Here is a 22,608-nt window from a genome sequence, read left to right on the forward strand (position 1 = left end):
CCTGTTTCATCTCAGCGGGGTCACACAGGGATAAAAGTATAAGAAAGCAATTTTAAAAATAGTGATGAACATTAACGTTTTATTAAAACAATACAAAGCAAACAGCATGCCTATGGGAAATTATATAGGCTATTAATAGGCACATAAAATGAGCTATACAAATATACGGGAAGTGCTGCGGCTTGCTGGAGCAGACCATAAAAAATAATCAATCTGGAACAGTGGGTTACAGAATAGCTTTTGCATAAATGTGTTGCAAAAAGCCACATATGACAAAGCTCTAGGACAGTGTACAAAAGCATTCATTAAGAAGACAAGCTATTATAGTGAGCAAGCATACAGGCAATTTGTGAACACAAACAAGACACAAAAGTAAGGAAAACAAAATAAAAACAAATGTGTGGTTTTCAAATTTGAACACACACTTCACAAAATAAGTGATTGCAGTGCTTGTACAGAATAAAATAGAACACCATTTATGAAAATAAGACCACGACTTTACAGCCATGTTTCTTGTATATTTTCTCACTCTTATATATCCGATTGGACACATATTGTCTTCTTTTGAGCTCTGCTCATGGTGGATCAATGCCATCCATCTCCAGTAGCCTACTTACCTGACAGACTGTTTATGCCATTTTACAGGATAATCCCTAAAGCAATCTCATTTTCATAGTGCCAAAACTAGTATTGTGGTAATTCCACTGCCTCAACGAATGCATGATGATGAGATCAAGAAATTAAGAATGGGATACTAAAAAACAAATTGAAGTGGCAGAGGTCACCCGAGGCCATTTTCTCATCGTTTAACAATCTCAGCATCTATTCCTCTCTCTTCCACTGTGACACTTGCTCACTGTGAGCCGACAGGTTGAAGGATGTTTCTAAATCTCTTTTCTCTCCCTCTGGGCTGTTGGCTGCAGGCAGATCTCACACTTCTGATTCTCTTTTCACCTGTTATTCAAATCCAATTTAGTGGTCTGTTGTATCAAAAGGCAGGAAAGCTTTAGTCGGTTAACCCTATTCTCGTGATTATTTGTGCATGTAATGTGTTAGTGTTGCACCTGGTTTTTAAGTGTAGGTCATTTTTTTTATTCTGCTTAAACACACTTCTCAGGAGAGCTTCTGTTTTGGCTGCAATTGTCTCTGCTCAGCACTCCCTCTAGGATATCATTTTGTAACTTGCTTTTTAGGGGTGTAAAGCCTGCTTTGCAATCTCCTCCTGTCCAAACACAGGCTTTCTCACATCCTGCAATGCCTTGTTCAGATCCAGTATGCATCTCTCTGTCTGTCTTTTTCTCGCTCCTCTCTATTTTCTCTGTGCTTGTCTGTATGTTTGAATCTGCAAGTGTGTACGCTACGTTCCTGCGTTATTTTTTTGCTGTTATTGAAGAAAATGCTGCTGCTGTAATAAGGAAATTTCCCCGTTGTGGGATGAATAAAGTATAATCTAATCTATTACATCAGTGTTGTCTGACCAGCGGGACGAGAGGGCACCAGAGGGAGGAGGGAGTCAGATCAGATAGGGAAAGACAAACTGTGACCAGTAGACCGGCCGCTGTGTGATCCAAATAGACAGGCGGTGTAGACACACGTCAGAGTGTTTCAGAGCTGCCTGGCAGGAATGTGTGAGAAAGGAGGGAGTCTGTCAGGTAGAGGGTTTTCTTCCTGTATGACTCATCCTGTCTCAGACTGTCTTGGGTGACAGTCTGTGACAAGCAGACAACCATTTTGGTCATGCTGAACCACACAGCACACCTAGCTGGTCTTTTTGTTGTCTCTACTGCAACAGAGCTCATCATTTATGACAATATAGTGGCTCTGTGTTTTAAAGGGCCTGCACTTAAGTTACATAGTGCAATGATTTTACCGTTCACCTTAATTTTCTCCTTCATATAGGTTTGAATAATCAAAACTGTTTGACTGGTAACTTTGGTTGCCCAAACCTATATAGTAGCAGTGTTGCTTACTTTTCTTGATCAAAGATATCAGCAACTAAAGAACTGATGGACAGAGCTAAAATAGTAAAACTGATGCTGTAATGAACCTTAATTTAAAGAGGACAAATCATGCTCATCTTCAGGTTCATACTCGTATTTGGGGTTTCTGCTAAAATAGAGTTTACATGCTTTAATGTTCAAAAAACACATGCTTTTTCTCATACTGTCTGTCTGAATATAACTGTTTTCACCCTCTGTCTCAAATTTTCCATTTTAGTGCCTGTCTTTTTTGTTTAAGTTCCCTTTTCAAAAAGACCTGTCTGCTCTTATTGGCTTTCGAGAAAAATATGACACACTTTTGCAAAGGTAGTGCTTAAGCCATGGTAGTTCTCAAGGCATGTGTAGAGATACTCAGGTTGGGGGTGGTATATTGTAATGAGTCTGCATTTGACTTAGGAATGGGAGCCAAATCTGAATGGCATATCATACATCATACATACGTTTAATCTCAAGTTTTCTGATCAAAGCAGCACACTGACTTGGTTGTGTTATTTCACAGTTTTTGGGTGGGTAGGCACTGCAGATACCCAAATGTATGTGCACAAGCACTGAACTTAGGTTTGTAATGATATGTCCCCTTTAATATCCCCTGTGGAGTTTGAACCGCTAGCGGCGCTCTGGATTGTCTCAAGTCTACACACTATGTTTTTGCTAGAAACAGTGAAAAGGTGTTTGTTGACAAGAAGAACTCCACAGGGTACCTTTAAATGGAGTGCAAGCAGCACATGATGCATCACGTACTGTATGCCATTGAATATTTATCAGCTAATAATCAAACTGCAGCAGCCAGTAGTGCGGCTAAAGATGGAATAATGCTTCCTTTGGGGAATAGATAAATACAGATATCTGGTTGGCCAGCTTAATTAAAGATACAACACAGTCTTTAGGGTGTAATTAATTAGTGTGAACATCATTCAGGCCAAATTTACATTTTGTCTTAGGACAGCTTGCAAGTGTAGGCAAAGGCTGCACAAAAGCTATTCCATTTGTGTTCAGCAATGACAAGCCACGTACATTTATATATATATTATACATGCCCAACAGACACAAATCCAAACTGTGTCAGTTGGGTTTTGGGGTTCACCCTCTTATAAAGGTTTAAGTTATTCACCCTAACAGGTGCAGTAAAATATAAAATGAGAGGGAAGGGAGTGTCAGACATCCGACAAAAAGTTTAATCTGGCAAAAATAAATCAAAACACCTGCGTAACGTTAATCGGTTCAAACACCAAGAACATTGAGTTACCATATTATTGATATGCAGAGAGAGGACTGTTTTTTTTTTTCTTACTTCTCTTTGTGTGTGTGTGTGTGTGTGTTGTGTAATTGTCTGTGTGTGTGTGTGTGTGTCCCAGCAGATGTTATGGAGGGGAAGAGCGCCATACTGCTGGGCATGAGTCAGTGGAACTCAAATGACCTGGTGGAGCAGATTGAAACTCTGGGACACATGGAAGACCAGTCACATGGTACACACCTTACACACTCACACACACACAACTTTATAAACACACTCATGAGTCACTGAATGATGTTAATGGTGGCTAGACTGTGGATGACTGGTGGCTTCTATTTAAAGCTATATTAAGTCATTTCTGACCTCTAGGGGTCAGAAAGAGTAAAAACAACAACCTTGAATTAATCTTATGGAGGTGTAATAGGTACAAGCAAATATTTTCTTACTTCAATCTGCATTCAGACCCCACAGTAGCCCTCCAACTAAACACCGGGGCTGTGTAATTTTACTACTACAGGGTATCAGTGAGAAGATGGATTACAAATTGTGTAGGGAAAGTTTAAAGACCTTTACAAAACATAAAGACATTTATTTGTTTTTATTCTTCATTGAGGCATGATTTATTATCATGTTGGCAATATTTCCTGCAAAGTGAGCTATGTAATTAGAACAATGCATCAATTCATCTTACCTGGTTGGAACATTTGCATATATTTGTCACACAGCACAGGGCCGGATGTTGTTGCACTGCGTTTAGGCCAAGATCTACAGGGCGCAGGAAATGTGTGTTACAGTTTTTTTCCAATTACTTAAGCACTATTTTAAAGGACCGTTTTTTCAAAACACTACACCCCGACGGCCCTGATTAGAGTACTCTAAATGAAGTACACAGAGAAAGTGGAAATATACAGTAAGTTCACCAAACACTACACAAGACCAATGCTGCAGACTGAAGAAGATATCATTTATTTCTCACCATATGGCCAAGTCAGTCAACATAGACAATCAGAAACACAGCATGTCCCAGTTTTCATTCAGCTACTACAGTAGTGTGTATAATATTGTTCAGAAACACTACAGAAAGACATAAAATACTGTATCCAGTAAGGCTTTACTGATATGCAAAATAAGATCGAAATCGCTCCATTAACCTGTGAGTGAGAAAGCAGAATCGCAACACACCCCTTCCAACTCCCAGAGTTATCCTTCTCGTCCAGATCGAATGCTACCAGAGGTGAAACATTACAATGGTTGCTGTTTGACTCAGGTGCCTGGGTCTGTTTCCCGACGGTTCAGTAAACGTTAGCCGTTAGTGTCCTCAGCACCGGAGTTAAGTGCAGACTGGAATGGCTGTTAGCTGGCTGGGGGCTGACTGTGGATGTATCCCCGGGGCTGTAATGATAGTGGATGGTTGCTAGCTGGCTGGGGGCTGACTGTGGCTGTATGCCCGGGGTTGTAATGATAGTGGATGTTTGCTAGCTGGCTGGGGCTGGCTGTGGATTTGTCCCTTGTGCTGTTGTCAGCTCTTATCCCGACTGAAGCCTTGCAGCGCCTGGAGACTGAGGCAGAAGACAGGGGTGTGCTAGCTAGGTAAATTCGATCAGTTGTCATTCTACTGTAAACAGCTAAATGTTACTGATGAATTTGTGGGTTAGCCCAGAGTTGTTAACCATGATCAAAACAATCATACTAAAAATAACTGAGTGTGTTGAACAGTGTCGTGATGTTATGTTACCCACCAAGAATTAACTAACGTTATAGACAGAATAGCACATTAGCATTAGCTACTTGTCAACCAGCACCTTTACAGTAGGCACCAAAGCACTTTTCCTCTTCGTTCCCCCTACACGCTGGGAGCGTAATTGTCCATTACTGTTACCATTACCAATATTCCTATGTCTCATTCAAACAAGTTAATAAACCACTGAAACAATTTTGGAAACATTATTTTAATGTTAATGTAAATTAAAAAGAATCTTTGGTGTTGGATCGATCAATATTGAAATCAATCAATATCAACAAATAGGGTCTCTGTTGTATAACTGTGTTGCAAAGTGGGATGTAATCAATGACAATACAAAGCCATGTGGCAGTTGTATTAAGTTTACTGAGGACAATTGTGTCCACAATTAAGCAATCATGTGCTTACGTACTTGATGGCTGTTTCACATGTTGGCTCATAGGTGTGGTCATGTGACAGTCAGTGCTTTGAAATAGCAAGGAAGTGACATCATGATATTCTTCTGTATCTAATGTATAAAGTGTGGAAAGTTTTTTGCAAACAACCGTGTGTGTTGTTTTGCAAAAAGCATGAGGCTGACATTGTGATTATGGTGTTGCACATCTGGGCTAATCTTTTGCTCCCTGAGTGTAAGGTTTTGATAATTGTGTGTAAGCACTCAGCAAAAACTGTATTGTCTGTCTGGATGCAGCAAATCCAGCAGCAACGCAGCATCATTTATATTGAAATTATGTGTGCGTCTAATATTCATAAGCATTTTACTTATGGCTCCGTCCATAAACTCCTGGGGAAGTAGTTCCAATTATAAGATTAAGACATACTTTTTTTACAAGGGCAAATTCCATTTTTCACTCTGTTGTTAGTTATTACACACATTACACACACACTTTGAAATACCCACGCATGACCAGGACCTCTACATGTACTTATGGAGAGATAATAATAAAATAATAATAATCAAAAGTGAAAATTATGTATGCATCTTGCTTGCAGAGAGTGAACATTTTGTTATTAATGCTTTAGGTGAGCATGAATCAATGGGAGCACAAGATTAACACAACAGGGGCTGAGAAAGAAGCCCAAATGAACAGGATTTCCTCTCTTTACTTGTTTTCAGTTTGAATTTATATCTACCCTTCCTCAAGGCTCGTATTTAAAGATCCGGAGGACTAACATGACAACCGCTGATCTTTGTTTTTGCCACAGTCCCAGATAGAAAGACTTTTGTTAATCCTTTCTGAGAGAACAAGCTTCTCCCGTACTTCAGTAAATCAAAGAAAGGCTATAAATGATCTGTTAGAGTGTTGTACAAAGAATCATTCCAGACAATAAAATAGACGGATGCGGTTTCTGCACAGAGCGGTAGAAATATTTTTGAAGTAAACAGGACAGGGAGGAGGTATATCATAATTCAGCGGCTTTCCGGTCAACTGCCAAGGTCACTGGGCTTCAGGCTCAAGCCACAAATGCTTTGAAATTATGGGCCACCAGCTTGTGGCTTATATATATTTGGTGTGCAGTTAATCCCACCTTTTAAGGGTTATTCTTTTTTCTGAAAAATATATATCTTTTTCAAGAATATATATTTTATTATTTCAATCAATTTGTAAAGCAATGTTACTTCCAATGGCATTGTGAGAACATAAACGGGTCCTCATGCACCCTAGACCGTCTGTCTCAATGTGCTGCTAGATGACGCTTTAATACTTCTTTACTGAAAAATTAATTCTACATCACTCAGTTTAAAGCAGAATTCCAGAAATTTGCAGACATTAATGTTGGCTCTGCCAGGATATTATGCTATAAAAGGTTTTTATTAGGAGCAATACTATACTATTCTGCTGTAATGTGCTCAAAGCTACGTCACTGAAACTGCAAAACCTTGAAGCTGAGTTCACCAGTTTAGACTCATTGTTGCAAACTAATTTTACTGACCAAATAGCTTTAGAACAATCACTAGTCAAGAAAGAAATAAACAATATTCAGAAACAGAAATCTGAATTTCTAATTAATAAAACAAGACAGCGCTATTACTTTCAGGGTGCTACACCTAGTCTTGCCATGAGCTCAAGGTCATAAAGTGAAGTGATTATTTTGCAGATTTCGCCGCTGCCAAAGTGTTAATCTTGACTGGCATGATGTATGGTCTAGCATTCCAAAAGTATCACACAATCCAGACCATCAGCAGATTCACTACAATTTCATTCATAGGACATACAGTATCTCACCCCCGTGAAAATGCACCACATTAAAATTATTAACAGTCCTTTATGCACTTTCTGCCCAATAAAAGCTCAAGGTACATATCTTCTCATGATCTTAGATTTCTTTCCCGTTGCTCAGTTCTGGTACAATGTTGCATCCAAAATATCTCTGCTGATTAATGATACTGTGCCTGTTACTTTTAGTGTTTTGATTCTGAATGATTTGTCAGCCCTCCAGCTCTGTAAAAGTCAAAAACATGCTGTTTATGCTGGACTTACAGTGGCCAAGAGAATGATTGCAACCCATTGGAAACAACCTCATGACTTTTCTCATCATACACAGACTCTTTCCTTTGTATACGTTGTGTATATGGAGCTCTCCACGGCTCCCATAAATGGATCCCCAGGAAAGACTTTGGACGCTTGGCTATGCATTGGTGGATCTTTGAAGTCCATGCTATAGATTTGTGCTACAGCCTTTTCACTTGTATCTGTGTGTGTTTGGTCCCTTTTGTCTTATGCCAGTCTCCCTGTCAGTGCCTCTTGCTTGTTTGTTTGTTTGTCTGTGTCTGTTTCTGTGTGTCTTGTTTGTGAGCTGCAGGCATCGTTCTTGCTGTAGTGTTTTTGTTGTGTCTCCCTCCTTCCTGAATTTCCTCTATTTATTTTGACATGGAAACATTTGGTCATAGCGAGGGATTGTGGAGGAGGTGCACTGTGCCTTCTACAGTGCGTGTAGTGTGCTTTTCTGTTTATTGTCATCTGGACCAATGTTTTTCACTTTTGCTTAAATAAAAAAAAAAAGTGATTGCAAAAACAATATATATAAAAATAATATTTCAGCAGCTTTCCATATTTGTTCTCAACTCAGACTTTGAATTCTAATGAATTCTTCCTGTAAGAAAGTTATTTACTTGCATGTATTTATCAAAGTCATTGGTGTGATTATCAAACCACAGTAACTGAATCACCCAGAGGTTTAACAGCACAGTATTTTTCAGACGCTATCTGATCTATCAGATTCTTGCAATGAGTGATTTTTAATAGAATAGTCAAACTCCTATAGTGGGGGGATTCATAGAAGGTTTTTAGAACTATTTTGTTTCTCTTTTTTTGTTTAATTGGCCAAATATAAAATCCTGCCTCCCTGTTACACAATCCAGCAGGTGCTACAAACATTATGGATTTTAATAAGATGCCAGCAAAGAAACAATCAGAATTAGTTTCACCATATAGAGCAAAATCCTGATAAAAACGTGGATTCCTGTGCTTCACAGCTCCTCTAGCGGCCCTGTGCTGATAGCATGGCACTTGTTGTTTGGTTCTGTTTACTGACAAAGAGACCTGCTTTCTTTGTAAAGGTCAGCGCTGAATTTTGACAAACTGCAGTGGATGCTTTTAATCACTGCACTTCCGTGGGATGTCGTCTGGTCCTGCAGAGATGAAAGAAGTTGCTCCTGCAGGGATGCTGTGCAAAGTCAGGTGGTGATAACTGAAGACTTGGGTATAACCTGTGAATATTTTAGACCCCCCACACATCCCATCAACAGACCATTCACGAAAAGCAGTAATGACCTGATGCTGTGGCATCTGTACAAGTCAGATTTAGTGCTTCAGAGTAGGTCCAGTGCCTGGTAGAATAAAGGATTAAAGTCTATCTTAAATTTTTAATCGATGCAATCAACAATACAATCATCCTAATAAGGAAAATATAGACTACGGACAGTTTAATTCTTACACACAATACACTACTCACACGTCATATGTTTGTCCAAAGAGTTAGAAGAGTAAGTCTGACGTAGACATATCAAGTTAAAATCTTCCAAAGTCATTGGCCCTCATTTATGAAACATGCTCAGGCTGCTTCCTACACAAAGCCAGGCATTTTTCAATTTGAACGTGAGTGTAGGTTGCGAACCAACTCTACATGCCAGAAAAAGTCTGCAACATTGTTTTAGCCTGTGGGGTTCTGCACAACATCACGATAAACAGAATGTAATGTAGTGATGGACCCAATGCCTAGAGAGCAGTGCCCAGCACAGCCCAGACTGGGAATATACCAAGGAGACAGGATATTATTCCTCGCTTTTAAAAGGCATATTGTTATGTTTGGAAATGATATTCAATACAGGAATCATGACGATGCACAACCTTTGTATTATTCTTCAGGTTTACATTTGTCTTTTAAAGTGACGTTAATGGCCACAATTGAAAGATTTCTTTCTGCCGTTTACAGACATATTTTGGCTTGTTTTTCCAGCCCCTCTGCTGTGAGGAGACAGGGTCAGGGAGGTGGTCTAGGACACACGTTCTCCCTCACAGCAAGTAAAATAAAAGACATAAATTCTGCTAGTGTGTTTATTTAAATATAGGTACACCTACATGGAGGCCTAAGAGATTTCAACATAAGCCTGTATATTACTATTAGGAGTATAACACACAGTACATATGTCAAGGATGTAAAAATTAAATGAAGTTCGGAGTCTAGTTTACTACAGCAACCCCCTTAACCGCATCAGTGATCTCTTTCCATTCTGCATACTTTTTACAGCCTTCAATACCAGTGTTCAGCCTGACAAAATATTAGCCTACACACGTTAGTGCAAATGAACCTGAGATATCAGGGTTGCAATCTCCACCTCTGAAAAGTGTCGCTTCTTAGCTGGATTACGTCAGGCCATGTCGGAAATTGTAGGGGCGAGGCCTCAATACCGACAATATATTGTGATATTTAAATTACAATAATTTACAGCCGCTGCATTAATCAATGTACGACCATTCTTATGCTCATATTGGTGTGATACGAACATTTCATGAATCACACGTGAAGCCTGATTTCTATTCCAATTTCTGCGCTGTTTTTTACGTTTGGTTGATAAATGAGGTCCATTGTATTTGTAGTACAAAAGTGTATCCCAGAACAGTGATTTGGTTTTATGAATCACAACTTTACTGTTTAGTTTCAGTTTGTTTTTGGCCTGAGCAGTCAGCTGTTTTCAGAGGAAAGCTCAGCCGGCATATAAATGTAATGACTAGCTGGTGAACACAGAGGAGCATTTAGCAGATAAAGACTCAGATATTTTTCTGAGGAGTTATTCAGATGAAAAGCACAGCTAAACAAATTACATTCTTTAGAAATGCACAAAAATATGACTCTAAATGACTGCTAATGTTGCTTTGTGTCTGCTGGGCATGTAAATATGCAACTTTTTACTTTGCAAACAAGTTCACCATGTCAGTACTAAGACATGCCAGTGTAGTATTTAAACGGATGAACACACAGAACATAAAAACACAAATACAAAAATTTCTCAAATGAATCTGCGGTCTTCATTAACTGAACTAAAGAAGGTAACAGGCTTTTATTTGAAGAAGGCTTTTGTTAGAGGCAGACCTTTACTTCTAAATCGTTATTAGAAGTATAGTAAGTATAATTGTTTTAAAAAAAACATTTTAAATGAAAAGCAGTAGTGTTCCAGTGGACAGAGAGCATTCCTTTTTTTAAGAAACATTTTCAAAAATATCACCATACACAACAACACAACTGCCAGAAGGGTGACAAAGCCATTGGAGTCAGAAATAATCAAACATCATTGGGTCAGTTCGAATCATGTAAATGTACCGTGCATTTATTTCAAATACAGGTACTATTGTATTGCTGGTAGAATTGCTGGTAGAACTGCTTGGCCTGCAGTTCCTGCAGGCCAAGCAGTCAAGATGCTCCTAACCCGGTTGCAACAACTGAGCTGCGTCAGCTGGGCTGTAGCAGCTGATATGCATCAGCTGGTCAACTCCCCTTGCTACATAAAGCTGCTTTAGTTTGCTCCTTAATGCTCGCGGCTGCATTTATGCAACCCACCTCCTCCCCATCTCTACCTTTTTGTGTATAACGTGGCATACGCTTCTATGTCATTGTTGCTGCTCTCTTCATATGAGGGAATAGTTTGGCTCTCCCAGTCTCTGATTAACATTACAGACGGTAGCTATTACCAGCATGAACATGACAAAAAATGTTATTAAACATAAAAACAACCACAACAAATTTTAAGTATCTCAGGATACCCTAAAATTAACGTCAAAAGACATCCCTGACAGCACACCCACAGTCAACTGACGGTCTCTAATAACATTCATCAGCAAGCAAAATCCAGACAAAATTGCTTAAATATTAACATTGTTGCAGCTTACCTTAATAAATTAAACAAGTTTCTCAGTTAGTAGATCTGGGACTTTCTGTGCCATGGTGGAGCAACATCAAAGTGAGAAACCATTGCGCTGTAGAAATCTTTGTAGCCAACCTCTGCTAGCCACAAACGAATCTCCTTATCACTCTAACCCAAAACGCTTTATTTGGTATCATTTTTCTTAATACTCGGTTGTGTTTGTCCCGCATGGAGTAGATCCACTCTGGCAGCCGTGCTCTGCTCTTCTTGTCAACTCCTCCTTCTGTTTCTTCCAGTGTTAGAATCTCCTGGGGTCATTGTCAAAGTGTCTCGCATCTTTTTCACACAAGTTTTCCTCCACATACTTTAAAACTCTTTGTTTAAATTTTAAAGGGCCCATTGCATGGACATTTCCCTTCATGAGTTTTTTTTAAACATTATATAGTTCATATGAGTTCCCCCAGCCTGCCTATGGTCCACCAGTGGCTAGAAATGGTAATAGGTGTAAACCGAGCCCTGGGTATCCTGCTCTGTCTTTGAGAAAATGAAAGCTCAGATGGGCCAATCTGGAATTTTGCCCTTTATGAGGTCATAACGGGCAAGGTTACCTCACCTTTCTCTGCTTTACCCGCCCAGAGAATTTGACTGGCTCTAGTGAAGGTAATTCTGCACCAAGGCTAAAATTTGGGAAAGATTCTTCAGATACAGTAATAGGGGACCACTAAGTTCTATATAAAAGCAAGTTGTTGAAAAGTTGACCCTTAGCACTAAATGAGACCCATGTTACATCCATAGTAGCTATTGCCATCTATTGGCACCCGTAGGCTTAGTTACTACAAACTACACTTGGCTGAGTAACACATACATCTGCATTGAATAAAATACCGGTAGGACAATAATACTTTACATGAGTACCATAATCCAGAAAAACAAAGTGTGGAAAAAAGAAGTAATATATTGTTGAATCTGTCGTCAGTTACTCTCTTGGCTTCTGCATTACAAGTCACATCAGTGGTGGTTGAGAAGTTCAGTATACTCAGTGCCCATTTGAAAAAATAGCCCTGTTATAGACCACTGGGGATATGTAACCTCAAATGAAGTGTGTTATGGAGATGAAGATGGAGATGGAGTCTGTAGGGGTCTGAAGCTGGCATCTACCCATATTGGGAGAGGCTAAACCGAGACATCATTACGTTGTCCTACAGTGTCTGTTTTCAAAACTGTATTTGCTTCCAGCATCTTCCACCCTCTGAGACCCTCTTTCTTTATCTTTTAAATGTATGAAAACATTATGAGTATGCTGGCCAATCTTCTTTATGAAATAGAGGCAATGATTAGATGCTTTTAATGTATTATTATCAATGTGAAGCTGTGTCTCATACAGCAGGTGCTATATTTCAATCACACCTTACCACTGAAATGACAAAGCATGTGTGCAAACACAATAATAATGCATAATTAGTTTTCCAGAAAACGTATACAGACCCTGAATTCAACTCGGCGATGTCTTGTTCCATTTAAGACCCACTGGCCTCGGAAAGAACATACTGGACTGTTGGTTCCGGTACACTTTTACACTCATCTGTTTAGAGAATTAATAAGTAATCTCTTTAAGTCAGACTAAAGTTACAACAAACTTGCCTAAAATAGAAACTCAGCCTCACACAGTGCTGCATACAAATGTGCAAAAGTCTGCTGATGTTCTTTGGTTGGTTGTTTACACCCTACACTCGTGGGGGCACAGGATTATTAAAGCCATAAATTTAGCTGAGCAAGACTGATCTCAAATAAACACCAACAATAGATGCTGCAGCAAAAGTGACTGAGGTCATATGGTAATCTTGAAAATTCTAAATGGAGGTGTACATATTCTTTACTAAGGTGAAGAAAGTTAAACAGAATTATGTTTTAAACCTATTGTTCTGCACTGAGAAGTGGAGAACCACTGTGCTCAAGTTTGATCAGCAAATTGCATGATTTTAGTTCACACACATATACATGTATATATAAAAGACAGCAAACAAAAAAGATGGAGTGGTGAGATACTGATGTGATCAGATGGTGAGAATATTGTTTTGACTCTTATATCTCATTTTTACATCTTTTTGCACCTTTGTTGTTAAAGGCTCTTTCTCTTGTGTGTCTGTATTTCTAATTCAATTCAATTCAATTTTATTTATAGTATCAATTCATAACAAGAGTTATCTCAAGACACTATACAGATAGACCACACTCCAGAATTTACAAGGACCCAACAGTTCTAGTAGTCTCCTCCAGAGCAAGCAACAGTGCGACAGTGCGACAGTGGCGCATTTCTGTGTTTCTATAGTACAGTATATGACTATGACTTGGGTACGTCTGCATTTGTGTGCATATGTGCGTATTGGTCTGGCAGGATATGAAGTAAGAAATGCTCTGTGACCTCACATTGAGAGTAGATAATCACACCCAAACAACCCTGTCGCCCGCCTGGAGCTCCAGCGGGGGGAGGCAGGGGGAAGAAGAGAGAGGAGGGGAGAAAAGGGGAGGAGGAGGTAGAGAATGACTGTATGAAAGGACACAGCACAATCCTTTGTGGTAACGCCACATAGCTTTCTCCTGCTGATGGTAAAAACTTGTCCATATAAATGAATCTACAGTATAACACGTAATCTCTAATAATTACTTAGTTGTATATGCCATGTGCTGCTTTACTTAGTTTCTGTAATGAAATCTGTTCATATTTTAATTATACTCCTGCCACCTATGCACACTCTGTATTTACCTGTCTAATATCTGTTCCACCTTGAAGAAGGAGCCCTCCTTTGTTGTCCTTCCTGAGGTTTCTGCCCCTTTTCCACATAAAAGGACTAAACATTTATTATTTAACATTAGTTATTTGTAGTTGTTTATAAGTTCGCATTAAAATAACATGATAATTATTTGTTTTATTGTCACAACAGAACAGAGGTACAGAAGCCGAGAACGGACAGAGGAACTAGGAAAATCCTATTAAAAACAAATGAACAACAAAATGAAACCAAGATTTCTTTCCTGGACATCGTGTATGACTAGTGGTAACTGTACATTGCTGATAAAGATAAGCAGACACACACTTGTTATAAAGTTACAGTATCTCCGCCCTAATAATCACATACACATGTAAAAGCCTCTCATCTAACCGATCACTATAAGCTATTTTGTATTTCTATATCTTTGCATTAGAGAAGTGAGTTTCGGTGTGCAAAACACAATTTGCATTTCAGATTTACCCATTGATCAATCATTGACCTTGTGTGTGTGGTAAGTGAACTTCAAGGGCTTTGTTATTTATCATATCAGCTCCCAAGTCTCTCTGGTTTGGCAGTAAATAAACACTATAACATGTAAAAATGCGGCTCATTATTTTGGTTTTCACAGCGTACAAGCCGTAAATTCCATTATAAATGCCAATACCAATAGTTTGGAAAATGCCTAATATTGGCCCGCCGAGATATCGGTCGGGCTCTAACACGAATGGCTAGTGTGCTATTGGTTGAGCTACAGCATGCCAATGGTGGAACTGATGCCCAAGGTTGCTGACTACTGATTGTTTACACTGGTAACAATCCAATACTTATTTTCTTTCTCTTTTTTTCTTTCCTACATTTAGTTTTTTTTTTTTTCTTAAAATGCAAATATCTTCATATGACTGTTCCCACCACTTTTATCTATAATTCAGTTGACATGTCATGGTTCATTTGTCAAAGTGTCCATTCCAGTGTTTTTGGTAAGTATCAGATTAGCACATCCCTGGTTACAGACACTGAATGGGCTCGGGCTACCTTGCGTTTGTGTGTGTGTGTGTGTGTGTGTGTGTGTGTGTGTGTTTGTGAGGGCAGGTTTGTCATGCAGTGGAGCTGATGGCGTCTCCTGGGGGTCTTCTCATAGTAGAGCAACAAGACATACACAGATTTCAGCAGCAGTGAACAGATGGCTGAGAGTGTTAGCATGCCTGCAATGTGCCAGGGGTCAGAGGGGGCTGTTCAACCAGTCAGGAGACAGCATACATCCAAATGAGCCCCCTAACCTATGGCTATTTCAGCACACACTTTCTAATCAAGTGATACATGACTTCTTCACCTTTGTCGAATTTGCCTATCATCTTACCTCTATTTCAAAACGATTTCTTCACTTCTTGCAATTGCGATGTCCTTGGTTTCATTCAGACTCTGGACCTTTTTCAAAGAAAGGCAAATGTTCAACAAAAAATATCTCCTAAAAAACATCAAACCAAGATTTCTTTCCTGAACAACGTGTATAACTAGTGGTTACTGTACATTGCTGATAAAGATAAGCAGACAAAATGTTGTACAATTACAGTATCTCCGCCCTAATATTCACATACACATGTAAAAGCCTCTCATCTCATCGTGCACTAGATCAACATTAGTTATTTTGTATTTCTATATTTTTGCATTAGAGAAGTGTGTTTCGGTGTGCAAAACACAATTTGCATTTCAGATTTACCCATCGATCAATCATTGACCTTGTGTGTGTGGTAAGTGAACTTCAAGGGATTTGTTATTTATCATATCAGCTCCCAATGGAGGAAGTCTCTCGTGTTTGGCAGTAAATAAACACTATAACATGTAAAAATGCAGCTCATTATTTTGTTTTTTACAACGTACAACTTCCCCATTTAATTTCAGTCGTACTGTTCTTATTAGGGTTATTTCCATTTGTTTTCAGTTTTTTTTAAATGCTCTGATAAACTGAATAATTTTTTCACGTCGTTTAAATTGAAAATGCACATGCACCTGCAACTATCTGTGCGCCCATGGGCGTGCTGGTCTAACAGGGAGACGTTTTCAGATGCATTCTGGGCCTATTTCTATCTTGATGCAGCGGGAAGTGATCGCACCATTGACCAACAAAAACATGTTTTCTTTTACACACACACAAAACATGCAAAAGATAAAAAATATAAACATTACAAATTGAAATAATTTTGGTGGCATAGTGCTCTTGCCATATATGATCTGCTCACGAGCTTTCACTTCACGCACAAGCAGATCAGTTTCTTTTCCTGAGAGTCTCTCCTTCCTGCTCAGCAAATCCGCCATTATAACAGCAATGCTCCTAGGTCTGAACGAGCCTGGCTGTTACAGGAAATGGGAGAGGACACTCTGATTGATTTATTGCATGTTTCGCCCAGAACACACCTATGATTAATGGAGAGTCTAAGTACAACCCTTTAAACCATGCGCCCAGCACACATACCCTTTTTCTGCCATCAAACTAGCAAAAGTGAGGTTTTAACGCATCTGTGCCAGGCGCTTCCCGTCGTGGGCTTACATCGATAAGCACACGATAGCCCAGGCTATCTCTGTTTTTCTGATGTCGTCAAGTTAATTGAATGAGTCGCAAAGAGGTCAAGAGGTTCTCCTCATAACCACAGCTGGTAATTCCAATAAAGACACGATAATACTGTGGGTCTGTAGTAGTGTGATTACCTTGTATAGTACAGTTGTATTGATTATTGTTCCACATCTTTGTGCTGTAAGGTGTTCATCATCAATTCCTACAAAGGCTTTGTTCTGGATCCTACATTTCTTCTTATGTTTCTCAAATAGTAGCATTATATTAATTAAAGGCAAAAATAATTTGCAAGCTGAAAGCCCACTCTTTCAAGGAACATTACTGTACCTCTCTGATGAGTCAATTCACACCCTAGGAAATTGTAAGGGCATTTTGTCATTTTCATTCTCCCTTTTGAGGATAAAAATCTCTAGTTGGAAGCAAATCTTCCTAATGAATGCAGTCTTCTGCCACTCGCTTGGATCCCCCGTTCTTATTTTTCTCCCATCTGTTCAATCAAAGGTTATAAATGTGTGATAGTGATAGAAGTAGTCGAGACCTGAGAGGAAACGGAAAACAAAAACTCTGCATGCTAGAGACAAAATGAGGCAACCCTTAGTTTTAAGGAAAAATCACATTTTATATCATAGCTGTGCAGACAGAATGACACACAATGAGGATCCAAACTTGGACCAATATATATTTCATGCTCTCTTATTCAGCTCTACTTGACTTCTCTGTTGAGCCCTTTCATCTTCCCAGCCCTCATTCTGGTGTCAATTTTCTCTTCCTCTCTCGCAGATAAGTTAAGAAAAATTTCAGACTGCAGTAGATAACAGATGCTCTGTGTGCATGTAAAGTATAGTGTACAAAGGTGTGTGCCTGCCTACACTTTAAGCCACTGGAAATGGCCAGAGTGCTGTTGAACTACGTTATTGCTTACTTTTCATAGGGTGCTTTCAAGGTTAGGCCATTTGTTGAAAGAGAATAGCACAGATTGAGAGCTGCTTAATACCACTAAGCTTTAAAACAGCTCATATTGACTTGCAGGACTCAGATAACTTAGAGGAAGGACCAGAAAGGAAAACAGAGAAGCCCACGGACGTCTTTTTTTTTTTTCTGCTGCAGCAGCGCTAATCTGCTGCAGGGAGCCGGTTAATACCACTGAGCCGCGCCAACAGAAAGAGGATTTTGTCAGTTTCCCTCAATATCAGACAAATGCCTTACTTGTTAGATTCACTAGCTGAGCTTCAGCATGCATGCTGCCCTCTAAAATGATGAGGTGAGCAAAACTCTGCTACTTCGTCTGAGAGTTTTTCTACATTGTGTTGTATGCAGCTGATTGGCTGCCAGTACGTTTTCTAGTACAATGTGTGCGATGGAGGTCTTTTTATATTGTTTGCTGTGTTTGAGTGTGTGCTTGAATACACTATTATTATGTTATCTTTTGTAAAAAATTGTGCTCTTTTGTTTTGCTATAATTAACAGAATTTCCTTTAAGATAAAGGTACGAATGAATCAGGATCTGTACGCTTACAGTAATGCTTCTTGCAACATTAAAAACTAAGCTGAATGAAGCTGCAACGTTTCCTGTCCCTGTAATACAGTGGCTGACAGAAGCAAACACCCTGCGACTTAAAAAAACACATGCAAATAGATTAAACACAAGCAAATTAAGACAACTTAATTTGACAAAACATGCAGCATTCACCAAATGAACACAACACAACCAAATACATCAACATGCTGCAAATGTAGAAATAATGCAAAAAGAAAACCACACAAAACCTGAAAACAAATGCACCAAAAAAACTTGTAATGAAACCTATTTCAGCCATCTGCTTTAAGGCATTGCTCTAACCCAGCTAAAATAATTCTGTTTGTCCAGGACTGGGTTTCTGTCACGAGTTGCCACACATACACACACTGTTTTAGTTGATAACTATTCCTCACCTCAAATGAACTAACTCTACGTTTTCCTGACAATGAATTTACTATGAATCTATCTGAAAGCAGCCCGTCATATTGCACAATTGGATGGAAAAGGTGTGTTTGGCAGTGCTGAACACCAGCCAGAAAAACAACGTTTGCAGAATGAATGTTCTGTCAATTGACTAATTGATGAATTACTTGCTTATTTGTATTCCCCAGACAATCAACAAATTGATTGATTGACTTGTTAATAAGTGTTGCAGCTCTATAGTAAACAGGTCAATCAGTGTATTTGGGTTTCAAAAACACAATAATGATCTAGCCCCACAAATGAGTACAACTGCCTTCTTATCAAACAAGTTTATCTGCTTGCTGTCGAATCACACAGCAAACTTTTCACTCTAAAATACTTGGCAAGGTTTTTGGAGGAACCTTTCTTCCCTACCTCCTTCTCGCTTTCAGAAAAAAAGAAAACCTGCCTCTATTGATTTCCTTTTACTCTGTGACCAAAATAGTGCAGTGTGCTGTGTGCTGAGTCCCTTGTGTGTGCCGAGCATTCGGAAGCAGGCTGTGTGCTGTGAATGGAGTAGAAGGGAGATGACAGCGCTTGAGTCTGTGAGAGCCTTCCGTGGCAGTCGGTCCCAGACGAGGAGGCCAAATAAACAACGAGCAAGCAAAACACAGAGCCATGCCTTGAGCCCGGAGAGAGAAAATAGAAAGAGGGACAGGAGAGAGCTTGGGAGAGATTGTAGTTGGGATAAAAAAAATGCCCCCATCCTTTCATCTTTTGTCCCTAGAAAAGAAATTTATTGTTGCTTCTGCAGCAGAGGAACTAAAATCCAATTACATGTGATGGCTATAGATGCTGCAGCAGAAATGCAACCACACTCCTGCTGTTTACTGTCACTATTGATTTCTGTATCTTCTGGTTATACCATTTGAGCCTAAGGGTACATAAACCCATCGCCCAGTATGGAGTACAAATGAAGAGAGATGAAGAGGCATTAGTAATATTGACCATATTCACCAATCAATATCCATTTGTGCTTCTGTTATGGAGGCATATGGGTGAAGTGGCTTCTGCAGTGACCTTTCTCTCTCTCTGTATTCTTCCCTCTTTCCTTCCTTCCTGCCACTTCCTTTTTCTACTCTTTACTTATCCAATACAGAGGGTCTCTACCAGCTGGGGGGTCCACGCTGCCCCCCTCAGAGCAGCATAGAAGGACTGGAGGACATAGAGGTAGGATCATTATAAACAGCCTCTCAGTATTATGAGCAGTACCCAGTTATTTGTTTTGCTTTCACAGAATGATGCCCCTATTCTTTCACTCACTTTATGTCTCTCTTTTAAAGTCTCTTTTTTCCACTCTACCTGAACCCTTTTGCAGAGGAAATGTAAGACGCATGTGCTGCTGCTAGTGGTGCACGGGGGCAACATCTTGGACACAGCAGGCGGAGACCCCAGCACAAAGGCCGGTGATGTGGCCACCCTGACGTCAGTGCTGGATAAGGTGACATGGGCGCATTTCAAAGCCACTGCCGAACACGTGAAGATCCAGCTGGTGCCATGTCCGGCCGTGTGCGCTGAAGCCTTCTCCCTGTTGTCCAAGTGAGTGCTGTTGCCAGAACAGGGAGGCCTCATTGGCCCTCTTTACACTTGTCATTTCAAGAGTTCAATAGTCTTTTGTTTGTCCCTCCAGTAAAATTCCAGAGGCTTGAATAATCTACTATGAACAAGCATTAAAGCTGGCCAACAGCTTAAATACTTCATTCACCTTGTTCATATCCCCATATGTTGTCTTCCTATGCCTGGGTTGCTGAAGGACCTATGATCACATTATTCCATGTAAAGTGTGACAGGCTATGAACCCCACACCATTTATTTCCCAAAACAGTCCAAGAAAAGGAGACACCTGTTGGAAATCTAGTCATTGTAGGTGGTACTACTGCATCTGAAGATGTTCAGTAACTCCAAAACATGCCCGGAGGAATGATTCGTTCTAAAGAAAAATTTGCTAGCTGGCTAACAACTATCCATTAATTAACACAAACATAAGGCTAGGCTATGAGCAAGACATTATTGAACATTATGGTATGCTTTCTGCATGTCAACAGCTAATGAGTTCACTATTCCCGCCTTCTTCCTGTCACTTTTAATGCAATAGGAAGAAATACTGCTAATTTCAGTGTCACTTAAGAGGCCATTATGTGTACACAGTAAGTGGCTACTTCCACAGGCTGCTTTCTGATGTAGTTACACTTGAGAGGTTTGGTGGAAGGGCTCTGCTCTCAGCTCTCAAAGAATCCAGGCATCACCAAGGGAAACGGACACATGAACATTAAATCTTGATTAAATTCAACAAATAACAAAAGCTTCACACATGATGAAGGAGGTTGGGCTGGTAGAGGGCGCTTTGGAATGAGCAGTGTAATAGTGAAAAGTGTCAGGTTCTATTGACCTACACCTGCATGAATGTGATTGGAAGTTACTAGGCAGCTGGTGAATGATTGTAAAGGATGAATGGAACAGCAAAAGGAACGACCACTTCAGTGCTCTGCCTAAACTAACTCTATGCTGCACAGGCTCTTTTCACAGAAGAGAGTTTTTCGTGTCAGAGTAGGAAAAACACAGGTGTGAACAAGGCTTTTGGGGCTTTTCCCTTTATTTGATAGTGACAGTGAATAGACAGGAAAGGTAGGAAAGAGATGGGGGGGATTCAAACCTTGGCTGCTGCAGGACTTAAACTACATGAGGCGCACACTCTGGGTGAACTAGATGCCACACTGCCGTGGCTTACTGGGACAACAGAGTTAATGCTATTAAAAACATCTGTGCTTTCCTACCGTACGTCAAAATGCCTCCTGTGAAAAAGGCGATTTGTTTTGCTTTAGACATCAGATATCAATTGGATTTGATTCGTCCAAGATGTACACTACCGGTCAAAACTTTGGGGACACTTACAAATTTCCATGCCACTCTCTTGTAGACAGAATACCAGCTGTTTTGAGTGGGTTGCTGATATTTAATGCAATATCTACATTGCCCATTTTCAGCAACCATTCATCCAATGTTCCAAAGGCACATTCTGTTTACTAATCTGATATCATTAAAAAAAAACAGCTAGAAAAACATTGGAGAACCCTTTTGCAATTATGTAACCACATAACGTAATCTGTCTACAATGCAGTGCAATGAAAATGTCTAAGTGATTCCAAAATTTTGACTGGTAGTGTACACACTCATAATTGCTTCATAATTGCTTCCCTTATTGGTTTTTATGACATTTTAGAGTCCTGATTGTAAATGGACTGTTTTTATGCAGTGCTTCTCTAGTCCTAATGACTACTCAAAGCCCTTTTACGTAGTGTGGGAACCATTCACACACATTCATACACTTTGACCGTACAAGGCAACCTGCTAATCAGATAAACACTCACACACATTTACACTCCGAAGCACAGCATCGGGGGCAACTTGGGAGTTCAGCTTCTTCTTCCAAGGACACTTCAACATGGGACTGCAGGGCCAGGGATCTAACCACCAACCTTCCGATTGACAGGCCACCGCTCTACCACTGAGCCACAGCCGCCTACGCTTCCTGCTTCTGTTGTGTTTTTCTTTTCAACCGACATTCTCACTAGTTTGACACACACCCCTAATTCCTATTAAGCAGTATTATGCAGACTTCACAGGATTTTACTGTGAATCTGCCTAGTGTGAATGCATGCCTGCAAGAAATATAGAAATAATTTAGAAATATGCCTGGTTGGCTAAGGTAGTGAAGGTTAATTGAGAATATACACTCACCGGCCACTTTATTAGGTACACCTGTACAACTGCTCGTTAACACTTAATTTCTAAGCAGCCAATCACATGGCGGCAACTCAGTGCATTTAGGCATGTAGACATGGTCAAGAGAATCTAATCTAGAAAATCCCAGCTAATCTACTGGGATTTTCACGCACAACCATCTCTAGGGTTTACAGAGAATGGTCCGAAAAAGAAAAAACATCCAGT

At 39.8% G+C, this 22,608-nt stretch overlaps 1 protein-coding gene across 2 annotated transcripts in view; it reads left to right on the forward strand.

The window, feature by feature from the left end:
* pitpnm3 (PITPNM family member 3) overlaps positions 1 to 22,608 on the forward strand; it is a 98,616-nt gene that overhangs the window by 37,304 nt on the left and 38,704 nt on the right. Inside the window, exons 3-5 of one of the 2 annotated variants that reach the window (XM_034867174.1) lie at positions 3,356 to 3,466; positions 19,760 to 19,830; positions 19,979 to 20,199. In XM_034867174.1, coding sequence (XP_034723065.1) covers positions 3,356 to 3,466; positions 19,760 to 19,830; positions 19,979 to 20,199 — 403 coding nt within the window. The remainder of the gene's footprint in view (positions 1 to 3,355; positions 3,467 to 19,759; positions 19,831 to 19,978; positions 20,200 to 22,608) is intronic. The other variant, XM_034867175.1, reaches the window with a different exon arrangement.

Source organism: Etheostoma cragini, chromosome 3 (genome assembly GCF_013103735.1).
Source record: "Etheostoma cragini isolate CJK2018 chromosome 3, CSU_Ecrag_1.0, whole genome shotgun sequence".
Lineage (NCBI taxonomy): Eukaryota > Metazoa > Chordata > Actinopteri > Perciformes > Percidae > Etheostoma > Etheostoma cragini.